Genomic DNA, 15,826 nt, shown 5'->3' with positions numbered 1-15,826 from the left:
CAGAAGGCAGTGACTGTGGCTTTTCTTGTTGTCCCTGTAGCTAAAACGACCTGGGATATGGCAGGTGCTAGTAAGTATCTTAAGGAAAAAAGAAGGAAGAAATGCTCGCCAACATGAGATTTGCTGAAATTCTGTTTTGTGCTGTGGAGTCACTGCCTATCAGGACAGACGTGATTGTTGGTCAGGCCAAGAACCCCCCCTTTTGCAGTCTTGGCTTGTCCGAGATCAGGGAGAAACAAGAAGACGACTGAGGTCAGTCTGGTTTGCAGAGTCTTAGGAAACTTTATTAACCAGGCCACCAGCTTTATGGGAGCACAGAGGTGCAGCATTTCACGCCCCCTTCCACGGAGTGCATTAACAAAGGGTTATATTAATCAGAGTGCATCCTCACCCCATCTCCCACCACAGTGTTGCATAAAGCCGCCCCATTACCGTAAAAACCTGTACCATACTACGGACGTCAAGAGCCTTTATCAGAAAACACGGCAGAAGCCGGTTAACAATGAGATCTCTGCGCCACCTCTTTGCTTAATAGTATCTCCCGCGACATTTTTCTTTTTGTCATTTCTTGGCATCTTTCATGGTGCGACACCTACTGCTTGATTCCTTGTACTCCCACACCAACTCACATCAGGGAGGAAAAGGGAGAACAGAAAAAAAGGAGGGGTTAGGTTATCACCAGGTGGCTGTTTGATAGTTTGAAACCTGGAGGGCTGTAATGGGATACAAATCCTGCAGAACACAGGCTCAGAGACATTGCCAAGGCAAGTCTGTCTTCATAACGCAGACCCTTAATTGCTGCGCTCTGCGGTATTTCAATTGAATATCTGTTTTTAAGCCTCCCTTCAACAATCAGGGTATCTCTATATTACGGCTTCCAAAGATCTATCTATAAAACAGATGACAGAGTGACCGTGTTCCCCCCGGCTCTCAGGAAAGTATAGCAACTGCATAGATTTCTACGTTGTCAAGAATCTACACATCTGATTTTTTCTTTCCTTTTTTAACTTGATGCATTCAAAAGGAATCACTGATATTTTTAGCATAAAAAAAGAAGAGAGCTTCCCTGGTGGCGCAGTGGTTGGGGGTCCGCCTGCCGATGCAAGGGACGCAGGTTGGTGCCCCGGTATGGGAAGATCCTACATACCGCAGAGCGGCTGGGCCCGTGAGCCAAGGCCGCTGAGCCTGCGCATCCGGAGCCTGTGCTCCGCCACGGGAGAGGCCACAGCAGTGAGAGACCCGCACACCGCAGAATAAAAAAAAAAAGAACAGATACCCATGCCAAGTTAATGGGTGTAACCAGCCAAAAGAACTGAGCTTACAAAGGAGATTAAAGATTCATTTTTGGATAGTAGTTATACTGGTAAAGATCTATGAAAATGGTCACCACTGAAAGGGCAGGTAAAATGCTCCAAGCTTGACCTTGTATTTCTGGTCTCTATGGGGAGGAAAGTCTACCGAGGAACAGGATGTTAGTGGAGGGATTGTGCCGAATGAAGAAGATGAATGGGTGGTCGGCGGTGAAATACTCCTCTGTCAACAGCATGCAGTAGCTGACGGCGACAGAGGTGGCAGCCGCGGCCTCTGTGCCCTCCTCGTTCACCTCCACAAAGGACTTGTGGACCACCTTCGATACAGAGAGGCCTCTGGCTCCTGATAGGCCGGACAGGTCAGCCTGGCTACTGAAGAGCTCCTGCACACCCAGGGAGGCCAGCAGAGAGCTGAGCTCGTAGCTCTCCTCCAGCTTAAACCGGGGCAACTGGACATTGACCTCAAGGAGGTCCAGATTCTCGGGTCTGGTCCACTCACGCAGCTTTTCCAAAGTCAGCTGTTGCTCAATCTGGATTCGGAATGGGCAAAAAGAAGAGCTGAAATCATTTCATAGAAGGAAGTTAATGAAGCATTGTTTGAATGAACGGGCCCGTCATGTCAGCTGCTCCCTAGCTTCCTTCATGTTTTGTTCCAACACAGATTCCATCTGGAGGATTTCATTTCTTTCTGGCTATTGGAGATAATGAACAGAGCTGCGTTCCCAGCCACCAAGGGCCCATCCACCCAGGACTTACCAGGCCCTGCCACACTGGGTCACGGGTCATCTCGGCTAAAATTGCCCTAATTGGTCGAGTGATGCAAGAGGATATTTTAAAGCTTTCTTCCATTTATTTCATTCTGTTTATTCTGAACCCCAGTGATCACTGTTTATCTGGGAACGTCACACAGCTGAAGTTATCTCTGATAGATGTAGCTCATTGGTAAACAGAAATGGACCTAGTTCCTCATCTAAAATGGGATAAGAGTAGCACATACCTGGAGCACTGTGGGTGCTGAATGAGTCACCCTATACAAGTGCTGTGTAAGGTCAGCCACTGTCATTCTATTATTACTGCTACCGCACTGGGACACACGCACATTCCACTTTTCTACTGATGCTGGTAATTCCAGACGTTCTTTTTGATAATCAGGAACGGACAAATATGGAGATACAATTGAAAGAAGGAACACAGTGGTTTTCACTTATGCTCTAGAGCTGCAAATGGCTAATATTAAACGCCATCCAACAGCAAGTTTGGTCAGGGATGGGGGACGGGAAAAGCACACAACGGGCCAGAGACACTGAAGAAAAACCTTACTCTTCACAGTTTTGCCTCTTCCTGGCCCTGGCAAGAGATACCATTGCCTTTAAATTACAATAAGAGAAACCGCAGACAAAGTTCAGGTTAGGCAGTGGGCTTATCTCTCAGACTAACAGGTCACATGGATCTTTTCCTGTCATGTAGCAATTGGACATTTAATGCACAATCTACGTGAACTGGGATGAGAATGACCAGATTTTACAGCACATGGCGAAACGATGATGGTCGAGGGTTTTTAATTTTAAAAAATTGTTTTAATGAAACAGTCCCCATTTATGGCACGTTCCTCTAAAGCTCATCTAAGGGAGTCTCCACAAGCTGCCACTGGCCAGAGTTACACTCGGTGTGTACCTTGATGTTCCCGCCACGTTGTGCACCGATAGTAGCTGAACATTTAAATGTGGGGCTTCCATAAAAAGGAACGAAACTGAGTTATCTGTAATGAGGTGGATGGACCTAGAGTCTGTCATACAGAGTGAAGTAAGTCAGAGAGCGAAACACAAATACCGTATGCTAAGGCATATGTATGGAATCTAAAAAAGCGGTACTGATGAACCTTGGGGCAGGGCAGGAATAAAGATGCAGACCTACTAGAGAACGGACTTGAGGATACAGGGAGGGGGAAGGGTAAGCTGGGATGAAGTGAGAGAGTGGCATTTGGCGGCGTGCCATATACGCTACCAAAGGTAAACTACATAGCTAGTGGGAAGCAGCCGCATAGCACAGGGAGATCAGCTCGGTGCTTTGTGACCACGTAGAGGGCTGGGATAGGGAGGGTGGAAGGGAGACACAAGAGGGAGGGGATATGGGGATATACGTATATGAACAGCTGGTTCACTTTGTTATACAGCAGCAACTAACACAACAATTAAGCAATTATACTGCAGTAAAGATGTTAAACAACGTAGAATAAAAAAATAAATAAAATAAAATTATATGCACAGGAAAAAAAAGTTCTCATCTCAAGAAAAAAAATTATAACTGTGTGGTGATGGATGTTAACTAGACCTATTATGGTAACCCTTTCACATTATATGCAGTTATAGAATCATTATGTTGTACTCCTGAAACTAACATAATGTTACATGTCATTATACCTCAATAATAAGTCTCTATAAACATAAATAAATAAAGGTGGAGCTTCGCACTGGTACATGCGGATGGGCTACTTTACAAAGGAGTGACGGGAAACTGGGAAGGAACACCAGGTCACCTCACTAAACAAAGAACAAGCACTTACGCCCGACACAGACACACACCCAGACACACACACACACACACACACACACACGGTCCGCGCATCACGCGCGGAGGTGGGGAGGCGCACCTTCCTCAGCCCCGTGGACTCGTCCTGGATGTCATCCGGCAGCAGGATGACCATGCTGAGATTCTCACCCTGGTAGGGCAGTTCCAGCACCCGGCACTTAAGGTCCTCGATGTAGCCAAGCCGAAACTTCTTCTTCTGATGCATCATTTTCACTAGTTTTGTGTCTTTCTGAACAATTAAAACACAGTCACTAACATTGTAACATTGTTGTCAGCGTGGATTTAGAGCGCACAGTCATCTAGACGGTCACCTGCCCTCACCTTATTCAGTCTGAAAACTGCATCTTTTGTGGCCTCCATCATGAATTTCTCCTGCCAGTTTCCTTTGAAATAGATGGCATTCACCAGCACCAGCTTAGTCGAGCTATCAACCCCACCTGAGGCCAACAGCTCTGGAATTTTCCCTAAAAAGACAAAGTTAGCTTTTTAAAAATCCACCTATCAGAATTCCACATTTGAACTGACCTTTGATTAGCAATGAAATGCCACTCAAATGCTTCCTTCTATTCAATTTCCTTTAACATGGTACTAAGTTAGCCAAGCTCCCTGGGGTGCTTCTACTTTAAATAGACCAACTCGACGGGCAGATCAGGGGGACACAATCTGCCCCCAAAGGGTCGATGCTTCAAAACAAGTCAATTGTTTAAAGGCTAAAACCAGGAAAACTCTTCCTTTCTGGAACGTGGGATAAGTAGTGGCCTCATTTTGTGACTGGCCATTCTTTTTCAGGAAAAGAACAATATCTTAACCAAAATGTTTTGTCACTAATAAATAACTCCCTTCTTCAACTCTTCCAAGTTAGATGCCTAACTGTCACAGGAAAGCTTTTAACAAATATCCAAAAGGTAGGACAGTTCCTGTCCTGAAACACAGGCCCCACTCATGATGTTTTTGATTAGCAATGAAATGCCACTCAAATGCTTCCTTCTATTTAATTTCCTTTAACATGGTACTAAGTTAGCCAAGCCTCCTAGGGTGCTTCTACTTTAAATAGACTAACTCGAGGGGCAGATCAGGGAGACACAATCTGCTCCCAAAGGGCCGATGCTTCAAAACAAGTCAATTGTTTAAAGGCTAAAACCAGGAAAACTCTTCCTTTCTGGAACGTGGGATAAGTAGTGGCCTCATTTTGTGACTGGCCATTCTTTTTCAGGAAAAGAACAATATCTTAACCAAAATGTTTTGTCACTAATAAATAACTCCCTTCTTCAACTCTTCCAAGTTAGATGCCTAACTGTCACAGGAAAGCTTTTAACAAATATCCAAAAGGTAGGACAGTTCCTCCCCTGAAACACAGGCCCCACTCATGATGTGGCATGGCCGTGACAGTCCCTGATGGAAGGAACACAGGTGTCCTGTGGGTGCCTCAACCATTCCGTGACTACGACAGAAACACAAACCAGAAAAACAGCCTGAGGAGACTCAGCCCCACCTCCCGACCCTGGTTTCTTAGACAAGATGTTGGCAAAAAGTATTTATGACCACAGCAGCTTGTAAATATTGATTCACAAGAGTTTCATCTCTTTTAGTCTCCGTTCAATGTTAGTTTTCATTTTAAAATGTAGTTTGGGGAACTTATGGGTAGAAAACATTTAGCATGTTCAGTTAAGTCATGTTTACATTTCCACTTTGAGGAATTCCTACATTTGAAAGCTGTCTGGGGACATCACCCCTTGCTGCAGTGGTTAAAATCCGCCTGCCAATGCAGGGGACTAAGGGTTCGAGCCCTGGTCCAGGAAGATCCCACATGCCACGGAGCAACTAAGCCCGTGTGCCACAACTACTGAGCCGGCGCACCTAGAGCCCGTGCTCTGCAACAAGAGAAGCCACCGCAATGAGAAGCCCACGCACCGCAACGAAGAGTAGCCCTCACTCACCTCAAGTAGAGAAAGCCTGCGCACAGCAACGAAGACCCAACGCAGCCAAAAATAAATATATAAAATAAATAAATTTATTTAAAAAGGAAGGAAGGACGGAAAGAAAGAAAGAGAAAGAAAGGAAAGGAAGGAAGGAAGGAAAGAAGAACGAAAGAAGAAAGAAAGGAAGGAAGGAAGAAAGAAAGCTGTCTGGCCCTGGGCAGTTGGGCAGTGCAAGGTGGACCCCAGGGTCAGGCTGAGGGGCTAGGGAAGGGGAGAGGGAGTCACCTGCAAGGGGCAGGCGGGTGGACGAAAGGAAGCATCAGTGTGTACGACCAGGGCATCCCGTGCTCTGCAACAAGAGAAGCCACCGCAATGAGAAGCCCACGCACCGCAACGAAGAGTAGCCCCCGCTCACCTCAACTGGAGAAAGCCTGCGCGCAGCAACGAAGGCCCAACGCAGCCAAAAATAAATATATAAAATAAACAAATTTATTTAAAAAGGAAGGAAGGAAGGAAGGAAAGAAGAAAGGAAGGAAGGAAGGAAGGAAGGACGGGAGGAAGGAAGGAAAGAGAGAAAGAGAGAAAGAAAGAAGGCAAGCTGTCGGGCCCTGGTCAGTGCAAGGTGGACCCCAGGGTCAGGCTGAGGGGCTAGGGAAGGGGAGAGGGAGTCACCTGCAAGGGGCAGGCAGGGGGAGGAAAGGAAGCATCAGTGTGTATGACCAGGGCTGCCCTCGCTCACCTTCCGTCTGCCCTTTGACCCACTCGTTTATGGTCTTCCTTGCGTCTTCAGTGGCCTGCAGAAAATCCACACTGACCAGTTCAGCACCGTACATTTTCTGAGTTGAAGCTAAGAACTCCTGTTTAAGGGGGAAAAAAAGGAAATGTGACTAACTCCTACTCCATACAGAAATGGTTTTCTAAAATCCTTAAAAGCAACAGAAATTGTCCCAAAAGGCATATTTCATTGTAACAAAAAAAGTTCTAACCCTTCTACTTTTTTTACTATAGTGAAAAACACACAGCATTCCATTGACGACCTGAAGCACTTTTAAGTGTACAGTTGAGTAGTTTCAGTGCTGTATAAAATTTACCAATTCCTGGGGACTTCCCTGGCACTCCCGTGGTTAAGACTCTGTGCTTCCACTGCAGGGGGCAGGGGTTCAATCCCTGGTCAGGGAACTAAGATCCCACATGCCACGCGGCACAGCCCAAATAAAATAAAACAAAATTTACCAATTCTTTTCTACCCCTTGACTAACATTTTCATAAACAAGGAAATACTAATTGTGCTTGAAAGTGAATTATGGAATTCACTCTTGCTTTAGCAAAACAGCCAGGGTCAATCTTTTCACTGTGGAGACTAGAAAATGAAATCACATCCATTTCTGGGAAAACTGTCTGTCGTGTTTTCATTCTGGATGATTTTGCTGAATGTTCATAAAACTTAAAGCTGACTTCTGTTAGCCCGTGTGCCACAACTACTGAGCCGGCGCACCTAGAGCCCGTGCTCTGCAACAAGAGAAGCCACCGCAATGAGAAGCCCACGCACCGCAACGAAGAGTAGCCCTCACTCACCTCAAGTAGAGAAAGCCTGCGCACAGCAACGAAGACCCAACGCAGCCAAAAATAAATATATAAAATAAATAAATTTATTTAAAAAGGAAGGAAGGACGGAAAGAAAGAAAGAGAAAGAAAGGAAAGGAAGGAAGGAAGGAAAGAAGAACGAAAGAAGAAAGAAAGGAAGGAAGGAAGAAAGAAAGCTGTCTGGCCCTGGGCAGTTGGGCAGTGCAAGGTGGACCCCAGGGTCAGGCTGAGGGGCTAGGGAAGGGGAGAGGGAGTCACCTGCAAGGGGCAGGCAGGGGGAGGAAAGGAAGCATCAGTGTGTATGACCAGGGCTGCCCTCGCTCACCTTCCGTCTGCCCTTTGACCCACTCGTTTATGGTCTTCCTTGCGTCTTCAGTGGCCTGCAGAAAATCCACACTGGCCAGTTCAGCACCGTACATTTTCTGAGTTGAAGCTAAGAACTCCTGTTTAAGAAAAAAATAAAGGAAATGTGAGTAACTCCTACTCCATACAGAAATGGTTTTCTAAAATCCTTAAAAGCAACAGAAATTGTCCCAAAAGGCATATTTCATTGTAACAAAAAAAGTTCTAACCCTTCTACTTTTTTTACTATAGTGAAAAACACACAGCATTCCATTGACGACCTGAAGCACTTTTAAGTGTACAGTTGAGTAGTTTCAGTGCTGTATAAAATTTACCAATTCCTGGGGACTTCCCTGGCACTCCCGTGGTTAAGACTCCGTGCTTCCACTGCAGGGGGCAGGGGTTCAATCCCTGGTCAGGGAACTAAGATCCCACATGCCACGCGGCACAGCCCAAATAAAATAAAACAAACTTTACCAATTCTTTTCTATCCCTTGACTAACATTTTCATAAACAAGCAAATACTGATTGTACTTGAAAGTGAATTATGGAACTCACTCTTGCTTTATCAAAACAGCCAGGGTCAGTCTTTTCACTGTGGAGACTAGAAAATGAAATCACATCCATTTCTGGGAAAACTGTCTGTCGTGTTTTCATTCTGGATGATTTTGCTGAATGTTCATAAAACTTGCTCTGTCCTCAGTCCCACAAAAAACAGAGCCTGGCACATCCCAGGTGCTCAGTAAAGACTGGGTCATGAATGGCAGCCTGCATCCCAGTAGATTTTTCCTGGGGCTTTTTCTGAAAGTCTGACTTCATGAAGTATAATGTATAATATAACACACAATGCTGAACACCGAAATACAGACTTCTACAAACGCGCTGCAGGAGCTCAAAGGCACAACTTTCTGGTACGGTCTGTGTGGTAGGCACCAGCTGGGAGAGCTAGTTTCTGCTCACCTTGGACATCTGCGCTGCGGTATTGCCCCTGGCCCCCAGAAAGACCATGGCCAGCGCTGATGAAATGCTGAAGGGGGAGATGAAGATGTTGCCGGCAGGATCGCTCTTGTTCAGGGCGCAGAACAGGTCCAAGGCGAAGCGGGTGTTTGCCGCGCTCAACTGCTCCATGGTGAGGCTGCAACACAGAGCAGAGCCCTGAGCTGCCCCCTGCCACACCAGCCAATCGGCAACGCCACTTCCCCATCTCCTCCTCAACTCACGCCAGCCACCCTGAAATACCCTGCAAGGAACTACAGGGTTCTCTCTCCCTCTCTGTCTCTCTCTGTCTCTCTCTCAAGCGGAAGGCAAGAACACTCCATGTGCACAACTGTGGGAGCTTGGGGCGACTGGCCAAGGATTCAGCAGTGACATGGGATCAGGACTCCGTGTCCTAAAGGGCCCTGGCCGTGCAGACAGGTGCATCTGGGCCCTTCCCTACCACACGTGGGAGCGCACACTTCCTACCCTCCGTTCAAGTCTCTGATTCGTTTGAGCCGTGAATCCACTGCCCACTTTTACCTGAAAAAGAATGTTTCTATTAGAAAATCATAGCTACCTGCTACTCATTAAAGCAAATTCCCGCAAAAGAGACAGAAGTATCGTCGTATTTGAGATTCCCTTGCTGGTGTTCAGAGAGGTCCCCAGTCTCACAGCTGGTGAAGGATCTGAGAGTGGGAAGCCAACACAGGCCCCGGGGTCAGGTAGGGCAGCCGGACAAGGAGAAGGTGACAAGTATCCCCTGTCACTCCCGCGGGCACGGAGGAGCTGCAGGTGAAGCACCTGGCCTTGCGCTCAGCTCAGCCAAGCACTCTCCCCACCTGACCTCGCCTCTCAGCCCACATACGATCGAGGAAGAGGAACAGTCGTGCTGGCTGCCCAGCGTGTAAGTCCTAAGTTGAATTATTACTGTTGCTGATAAATAATCTCTAGGATCGCACTGGCCTCCCTTCCCTGCCTCCAGCCGCAGAAGGGAGAAGCCGCTGCGCCGGGGCTGCCTGGAAACCGTCACAGAGAGAGAAACATTCTGGACTCTGGCTTCTGCTTCCGCTTCCGCCTTAAGGCCCAGGGAGCGACCTCCGTCCGCCGCAAGCCTCCCGGCCTAGCTCCTGGGACGCGGAGCCGGGGACCCCGGGTGGGGAGCAGGGCATTGCGCCGGGGCTGCCTGGAAACCGTCACAGAGAGAGAAACATTCTGGACTCTGGCTTAGGCTGTGGCTTCTGCCTTCAGGCCCCAGGGAGCGACCTCTGTCTGCCGCAGGCCGCCCGTTTTGGTCTCCCGGGACGCGGAGCCGGGGACCCCGGGTGGGGCGCAGGGCAGGTGGCGATATGGACCCCGGGTGGGGAGCAGGGCAGATGGCGGTAACCACCGGACTCAGGGACCCCGCGAGGCGCACGGCGGGGCGGGGTGACCATCGGACGCGGGGACCCCGCGGGGCGCACGGCGGGGCGGGTCGGGGTGACCACCGGACTTGGGGACCCCGCGGGGCGCACGGCGGGGCGGGGTGACCACCGGACGCGGGACCCCGAGGGGTGCTCGCGGATCGGAGCCTCTCCCGCCCGGCCCAGATCCCTGCCCGGCCTTACCCGCTGCTGGGCTGTCTGGGCGAGGTGCGAGCTCTGCGGAGAGCGCAGAGCGCGGCCCTTATAGGCAGAAGGGAGTGTCCCCGGAAGGCGGGGCGGCCCTGCCCCAGGATGATGCACTGCCTAGGAGTCGGGGCTGCGGCTGGGCGGGGCACAGGGCGGGCCAGCGGGGCTCCATGCAGCGCGCTCCTGGGGCCTCAGCAGCTCTCTGAGTTCCAGGCAAACTCAGCTCTCCATAAAGGACCTGATGGGCTATTTCCTACTAAGGTGTGAATGACTGAGATGACAAGGTGCCACCTCTTAGAGGGCAAACCAGCCTCTTTGGAATCTTATCCAAACACTCCAAACTCCGGGTTACTGGGGGCTGGGGGTGTGTGTGTGAGGAGGGGCCTCTAGGGTGAGATAAAACAGAATCAGTTCCAAACAGCATCCTTGATGTCTCTGTCCCTCAGGAAGCCATGAGTCCAGCCCCAAGACTCCCCTGGCAAGCGATGAGCCCAGCAGGCTGGGTCAACTCACATTCCCGAGGCACACCATGAGAACGCCCATCCGTGCGAATAAAGTATTTCTCACCCATTATACTAAAATGTAAACTGACCAGTTTTTCCCCTATACATAATGTTAAAGTAGAATGACTATCGTTGAAGAAGAAAAGCAGTAGCTGTTTCTCTGAGGTCTTTTCTCCCCGCCTTTAAATGCCTGCGTATGTAATGTCACCAAAATTGATAGTACTTGAGGGTATGTAATAATTCTGCATTCTTGAAACTTCTCCCGTGCTTTCCTGCAAATCTCAACATGAAAAGGGGACAAAGGAAAAATCCTATTTTTAAATTAGTATGGATAATACAGTGTAAATGGGTTTGTAGATCTTTTTGACTCTGAGAATTTGCTTATAACGGCCAGAGAAGACCCAGTAATGAAAGATAAAAATACTCTCTATAGATTTTTTAAACTATATCTTAATAACTAAGATTGTAGAGTGCTTTACAGCTGATTGGAATAAAGAAACTAACATTTATTGAAAGCCACTCATAGTTAAGTTGAGTGGTTTGATAAAACCGCTAACGTCTCCACCATGTCTCAGAGAGCTAGAGACCCCTCATCAGCTTCTAGCAAGAGGTCTGTGTGAGGAAGCCGAGAGAAAGAGGCTGCGCTGTAAAATTAAAATCCCAGACACGTAAACCAAGGAAACACGGGTTCTGAATTTTCTTTTCTTCTCCTGACATTTTGTATTTGTACTCACCTGGAGTTAGTAACCTGAGTCAAATATGAAATGAAACCACTTCCTAAGTCAATACATGTACTGCACAAGGTTCGGACAGAAGGGACTTTATACACCAATCATCCATCAATCCACGTGCTGTGCAAGGTCTTGGCAGAGTAACCACTCTGTGCGCTCTTGCGGCTTCAGAGTGTAAACGGCCCCTGACCGAGGTCACACAGAGATTCTCGGAAAGGCAGGATGGCACGGCCCGTGTGGGCAATGTTGGACGTATCTGCTCAGCTCGAAGGTGTGGTACCCTGGCTAGATCAGCGATTTCGTCCCCTGGGACAAACCCAACAGAATGAATGCACGTGAGGGCGGGCGCCCAGAGACATGCGAGAGCATGTTCATCACAGCGGGATTTGAGTCAGGTCCAAGCAGAAGAATGGAGAAGTCGCACAACAGAACAGCGTACAACAGCAGAAATGAACAAACCGAGGCAACGCACAACAACTTGGCTGCATCTCCAAGCGCACCGTGAAAGGAAAACGCGCACGCAGCGGTGTGAGCTGTGTGCTTCTGGTTACACAGAGTTCAGAAGCGCAGAACCAGCCCGTGGGGTTAGAGGTCAGGAGAGAAGGGGACCCTTGGGAGGAAGGCGGATTGCGCTGACTACATTGTCCTTGATGCGTGGCATCTGGGGCCTTGATCCTGGAGAGACTGTGGGCCCAGGGCCGGCGGGTTCCCAGAGATGGGGAACGACTCCGCTGCAAGCGCACCTTGACACACAAACCAAGCAGCTCAGTGCCCTCACTCTCAATTCTCCCCTTCATCAAAGTCCCACCGGCCCTAACCCACCCCAGCACCAGGCAGCTAGAGCCCACCCGCGCAGCCCGAGCCCACCAAAATGACCCAAACTATCCAGTCCAGTCCCAAGCTTACCTAGTGCACCTACCGTGTCTTGCCTGTCCCTTCCTGCAAGAGCCCAAATAAAGGCCCAGTAAGGTCCCTGCCACCTCTGCCCTCTCCTCCTCTGCTTGCTGGCCCACCTGGGTGCTTCCCAGGTCCCACGCAATGTGGCGTGTCATCGTGTGCCTCCTGTCGCTGGAGATCTGTGCCTATAAACCTCCTTCATGACACTCACGTCCATGTCAGCTGCCTTGGGAGGCCGGATTAGAGCAAATCCCCAGTTCATTTTTAACACAAGGGTTGTGAGTGGGAGGGGCTTGGGCAGAGGAGGGCTTCTGGGATGCTGCCTACCTGCCATGTCTTGACGGGTGGTTACGCAGGGGTATGGATTTGGGGATAATGCACTGAGTTGTACACATAACTTGTGTGCTTTGCTGCATGCATGTTAAACTTTAACAGAAATCAGTACAAAGTAGCAAGAAAACACACTGAACATCGGTAATCATTTCCTGTCTTTCCTCTCCCACCCCTGCCCTCTGACCAGGATTAGTCAGCTTGAAGCTGGTCGGGGTCCTCTGCCACCCAGCATCTCCACTCCCCTAACTGTGCTGGGTGTGCCCAAGGGACTCAGAGGAACTAGTGAGCCCCTGCCCTTCCTGTTCTCCTACACCCAGCCACACTCAAATCCCCAAGTCCAGGTAAGAAGCGTCCTGTCTACTCTCTCATGTGGGGACACGTCAGTCCTTGGTTCAAGGCGCCAAATGACAACGGTGGTGCCGTATGAATTTTTCAAAGATCCACAGCTATAGGTTCGTAAAATCCACGGGAAGGAGAAAATGCCAGACAGGCAGCAAGGGATGTTTGAGAACCAATCGTCCTTCTGCTACTGACCTCAAGGTTAATTGTATTGTGGTTAGGGAACATGACCTCTATATTACTTCAATGGTGAGAAGTGTTTTGACACTTGCTTAATGACCCAGTATATGGTCAATTTGTGTAAATACCCCTTGTATTCAGATACATCCTAAATCCATTACGGGCAGTGTTCTCTATATGACCATTGGCATGAGTGCACTAATCGCTTTATCCAACTCCGTACTTAGATTCACTACTCATGTTTAGCAAGATAATGACTAAATACCAGTATTTCTAGCAACAAACAGAAAATGAAATTAAAAGAAAAATACCACTTAAAATAGCATCAAAAGAATCAAGTACCTGGAAATATAGCTAATAAAATATATGCAAAACCTCTATACAAAAAAAAAATTAACATGATTAACAGAAATGTTTAAAAATCTAACAGAACGAATATATCACGTTCATTGAGTGGAACTCAATATTGTAATGATAATCGTTTTTCTCTGCTTTTTTAAATCAATCCCAATCCCAATAAACATTCCAAAGAAAGGGTGTGCGTTTGTGTGTGTGTATGCACTTGCGTGTGTGTGAAGCTAGGCAGGCTGAAACAGATCTTTGCAGGTACTGACATTTGACGTATGACAGGTGACAAGGCATCAGTGGGGAGATGATAGAATACTTTAAAAACGTAGCAGCAATTGAATATATGCAAAAAAATTAAAGAAAGAAAGATGAGGAGAGAGAGAGAAGGAAGGTGGGAGGGAGGGATGAGTAAGGAGGGAGGGAGGGAGGAAGGAAGGAAGAAAGAAAGAGGGAAAGAAAGAAAGGAAGGAAAATATTCCTTACCTCACACTATACCGAAAAATCAATGCCAAGGGTATTTAAGATCTATGAAAGCAATATGAAAAATAAAATGAAATAAATTTTAGAAGAAAATGTAGGAGAATTTTCCATGAGTTTGGGGTAGGGAAGAAGTTTTTAAAGAAGAAAAAGAAAGCATTTACTATAAAGGGAGTGATTAATAAATCTACTACTTTAAAAATAATTTCTCTTTATTACCAAGACAACATTAAGACAGTTAAAAAGACAAGCCACACAACCGAAAGAGAACTGAAAGGCATACAATGGAAAGACGGTTTTCATGTTTGTGTATAACTTTTACAAAGCACATGAAAAACATACTAAAATAAACCCAAGCAAACAATTTGAATAAACACTTTAAAAGAGGAAATCGAAATGGCTTATAAATGTATAAAAAGGCGTTAAATACAAACTTACAAGCTTAAAACATAATGAGATCTCTTCCACTCACATTGCCAAAAACTTTTAAAATTCTGCAATTCAAAGTGTTGCCAAGAATGTAGATCCACTGGGCTTCTCTCACTCCTGGGGGGATTATAAACTGGGAAAACTACTTTGCAAAATAGTTTGGCGATCATTATTCAAGTTCAGTTATTTAAGAATGTTGACCCAGCAACCTTCTCCTAGAGAAATGTATTCACATTTTACCTCCTGACATTTATAGGAATGCTGGAGGCACCTTTCTCGGTGAGCCCCAAAAATCAGCGACAGCAGAATGGGGACATAAATCGTGATATATCCACCCAATGGAATACTATATAGTAACAAACATGGACACATTGTTGCTGCATTCACAACAGGGATGAAGCTCCAAAACATACGTTGAGCAAGAGAAGCCGGATTCAGAAGACGACGTTGCAACATTATTTCATTTATGGAAATCTCAAAATCAGCCTGAAGCAAACTGTACTGCTGAGGATTATAGCAGAAGGGTAAAACCACAGAGAAAAGCAAGGAAATTTTCCCCAAGTTAGAAGACTTGTTACCTGTGGGGAGACAAGAGGAAGGGGCTGTGACCAGGGGGAGTCACATGGAGCAGAGGCAGCTTCCTGTGCACGGCAGACTTGCTTTCTTGACCTGGGTCACTTGGTGCATGCTTTATAATTAACTGTTCAATTAACCTTATGATCTGTACATCATATTTCACAATAAAGCAAAAGAAGTAATGTCAAGTCATCTGCCAGATTAGCATAGCTCAAAATGCCTGGTAAGTTGTTGTAATTATAGTTGCAAAGTCAAGTTGACAAGTCCTTGAGGAGGCTCCTAGTGCAGGAACTGTGGGCACACGTACATCCCAAGGACGGGAGGGAGCGAGGAGCCTCTATTGCCCGGGTCCAGCTCGATGGTCAACCAGTGGTCACGTCCTCTCCACGACCTCCTGTGACATACATGGGGCTGGTCCCCAGCCGGAATGCTGTGTGGCAGATGCAGCCCTGACAACAGCGTGCGGGAATTGGGGCGAAGGCTGGTCCTTAAGGGGCTTGGCCAGCCCTGGCAGGGTGGCCTGAAGACGTGAGGACAGACCCTGTCTCCTGAGTGTCCCCCAGGGTTCGGAGTGCTGTGCAGTAGTAGCTGGAATTTTACAGTCCTCTTGATTTTGTTCACAAGTTTCTAGTCGGATAAAACAGGTTACAGGGGAGACAAGCTTGCCACGCACTTGTTGCATTC

General features: G+C 47.5%; 1 protein-coding gene across 1 annotated transcript; it reads right to left on the bottom strand.

Moving 5' to 3' along the window:
• Nucleotides 1–253: 253 nt before the first annotated feature.
• Nucleotides 254–8,343, bottom strand: SERPINB1 (serpin family B member 1). The gene is made up of 4 exons (XM_024741849.1): nucleotides 7,728–8,343; nucleotides 4,221–4,363; nucleotides 3,961–4,128; nucleotides 254–1,840 (listed from the first exon to the last, which is right to left on the bottom strand). The coding sequence occupies exons 1-4, from the start codon at nucleotides 7,819–7,821 to the stop codon at nucleotides 1,439–1,441; spliced, it is 807 nt and encodes a 268-aa protein (XP_024597617.1). The 5' UTR covers nucleotides 7,822–8,343; the 3' UTR covers nucleotides 254–1,438.
• Between the last annotated feature and the right edge of the window lie 7,483 nt (nucleotides 8,344–15,826).

Source organism: Neophocaena asiaeorientalis, unplaced genomic scaffold (assembly GCF_003031525.2).
Source record: "Neophocaena asiaeorientalis asiaeorientalis breed wild unplaced genomic scaffold, Neophocaena_asiaeorientalis_V1.1 scaffold1644, whole genome shotgun sequence".
NCBI classification, from domain to species: Eukaryota; Metazoa; Chordata; class Mammalia; order Artiodactyla; family Phocoenidae; genus Neophocaena; species Neophocaena asiaeorientalis.
This window is presented reverse-complemented; position numbering and strand designations above follow the sequence as displayed.

What these genes read in the sequence shown, in the direction of transcription:
- SERPINB1 (XM_024741849.1), bottom strand. Translation starts at nt 7,821, where the DNA reads ATGTACGGTGCTGAACTGGCCAGTGTGGATTTTCTGCAGGCCACTGAA. An exon ending in CAGTTTTCAGACTGAATAAG is followed by an intron (nt 4,129 to 4,220) that starts GTGAGGGCAGGT and finishes TTAATTGTTCAG; the next exon opens with AAAGACACAAAACTAGTGAA. An exon ending in AGTCCACGGGGCTGAGGAAG is followed by an intron (nt 1,841 to 3,960) that starts GTGCGCCTCCCC and finishes TTCCGAATCCAG; the next exon opens with ATTGAGCAACAGCTGACTTT.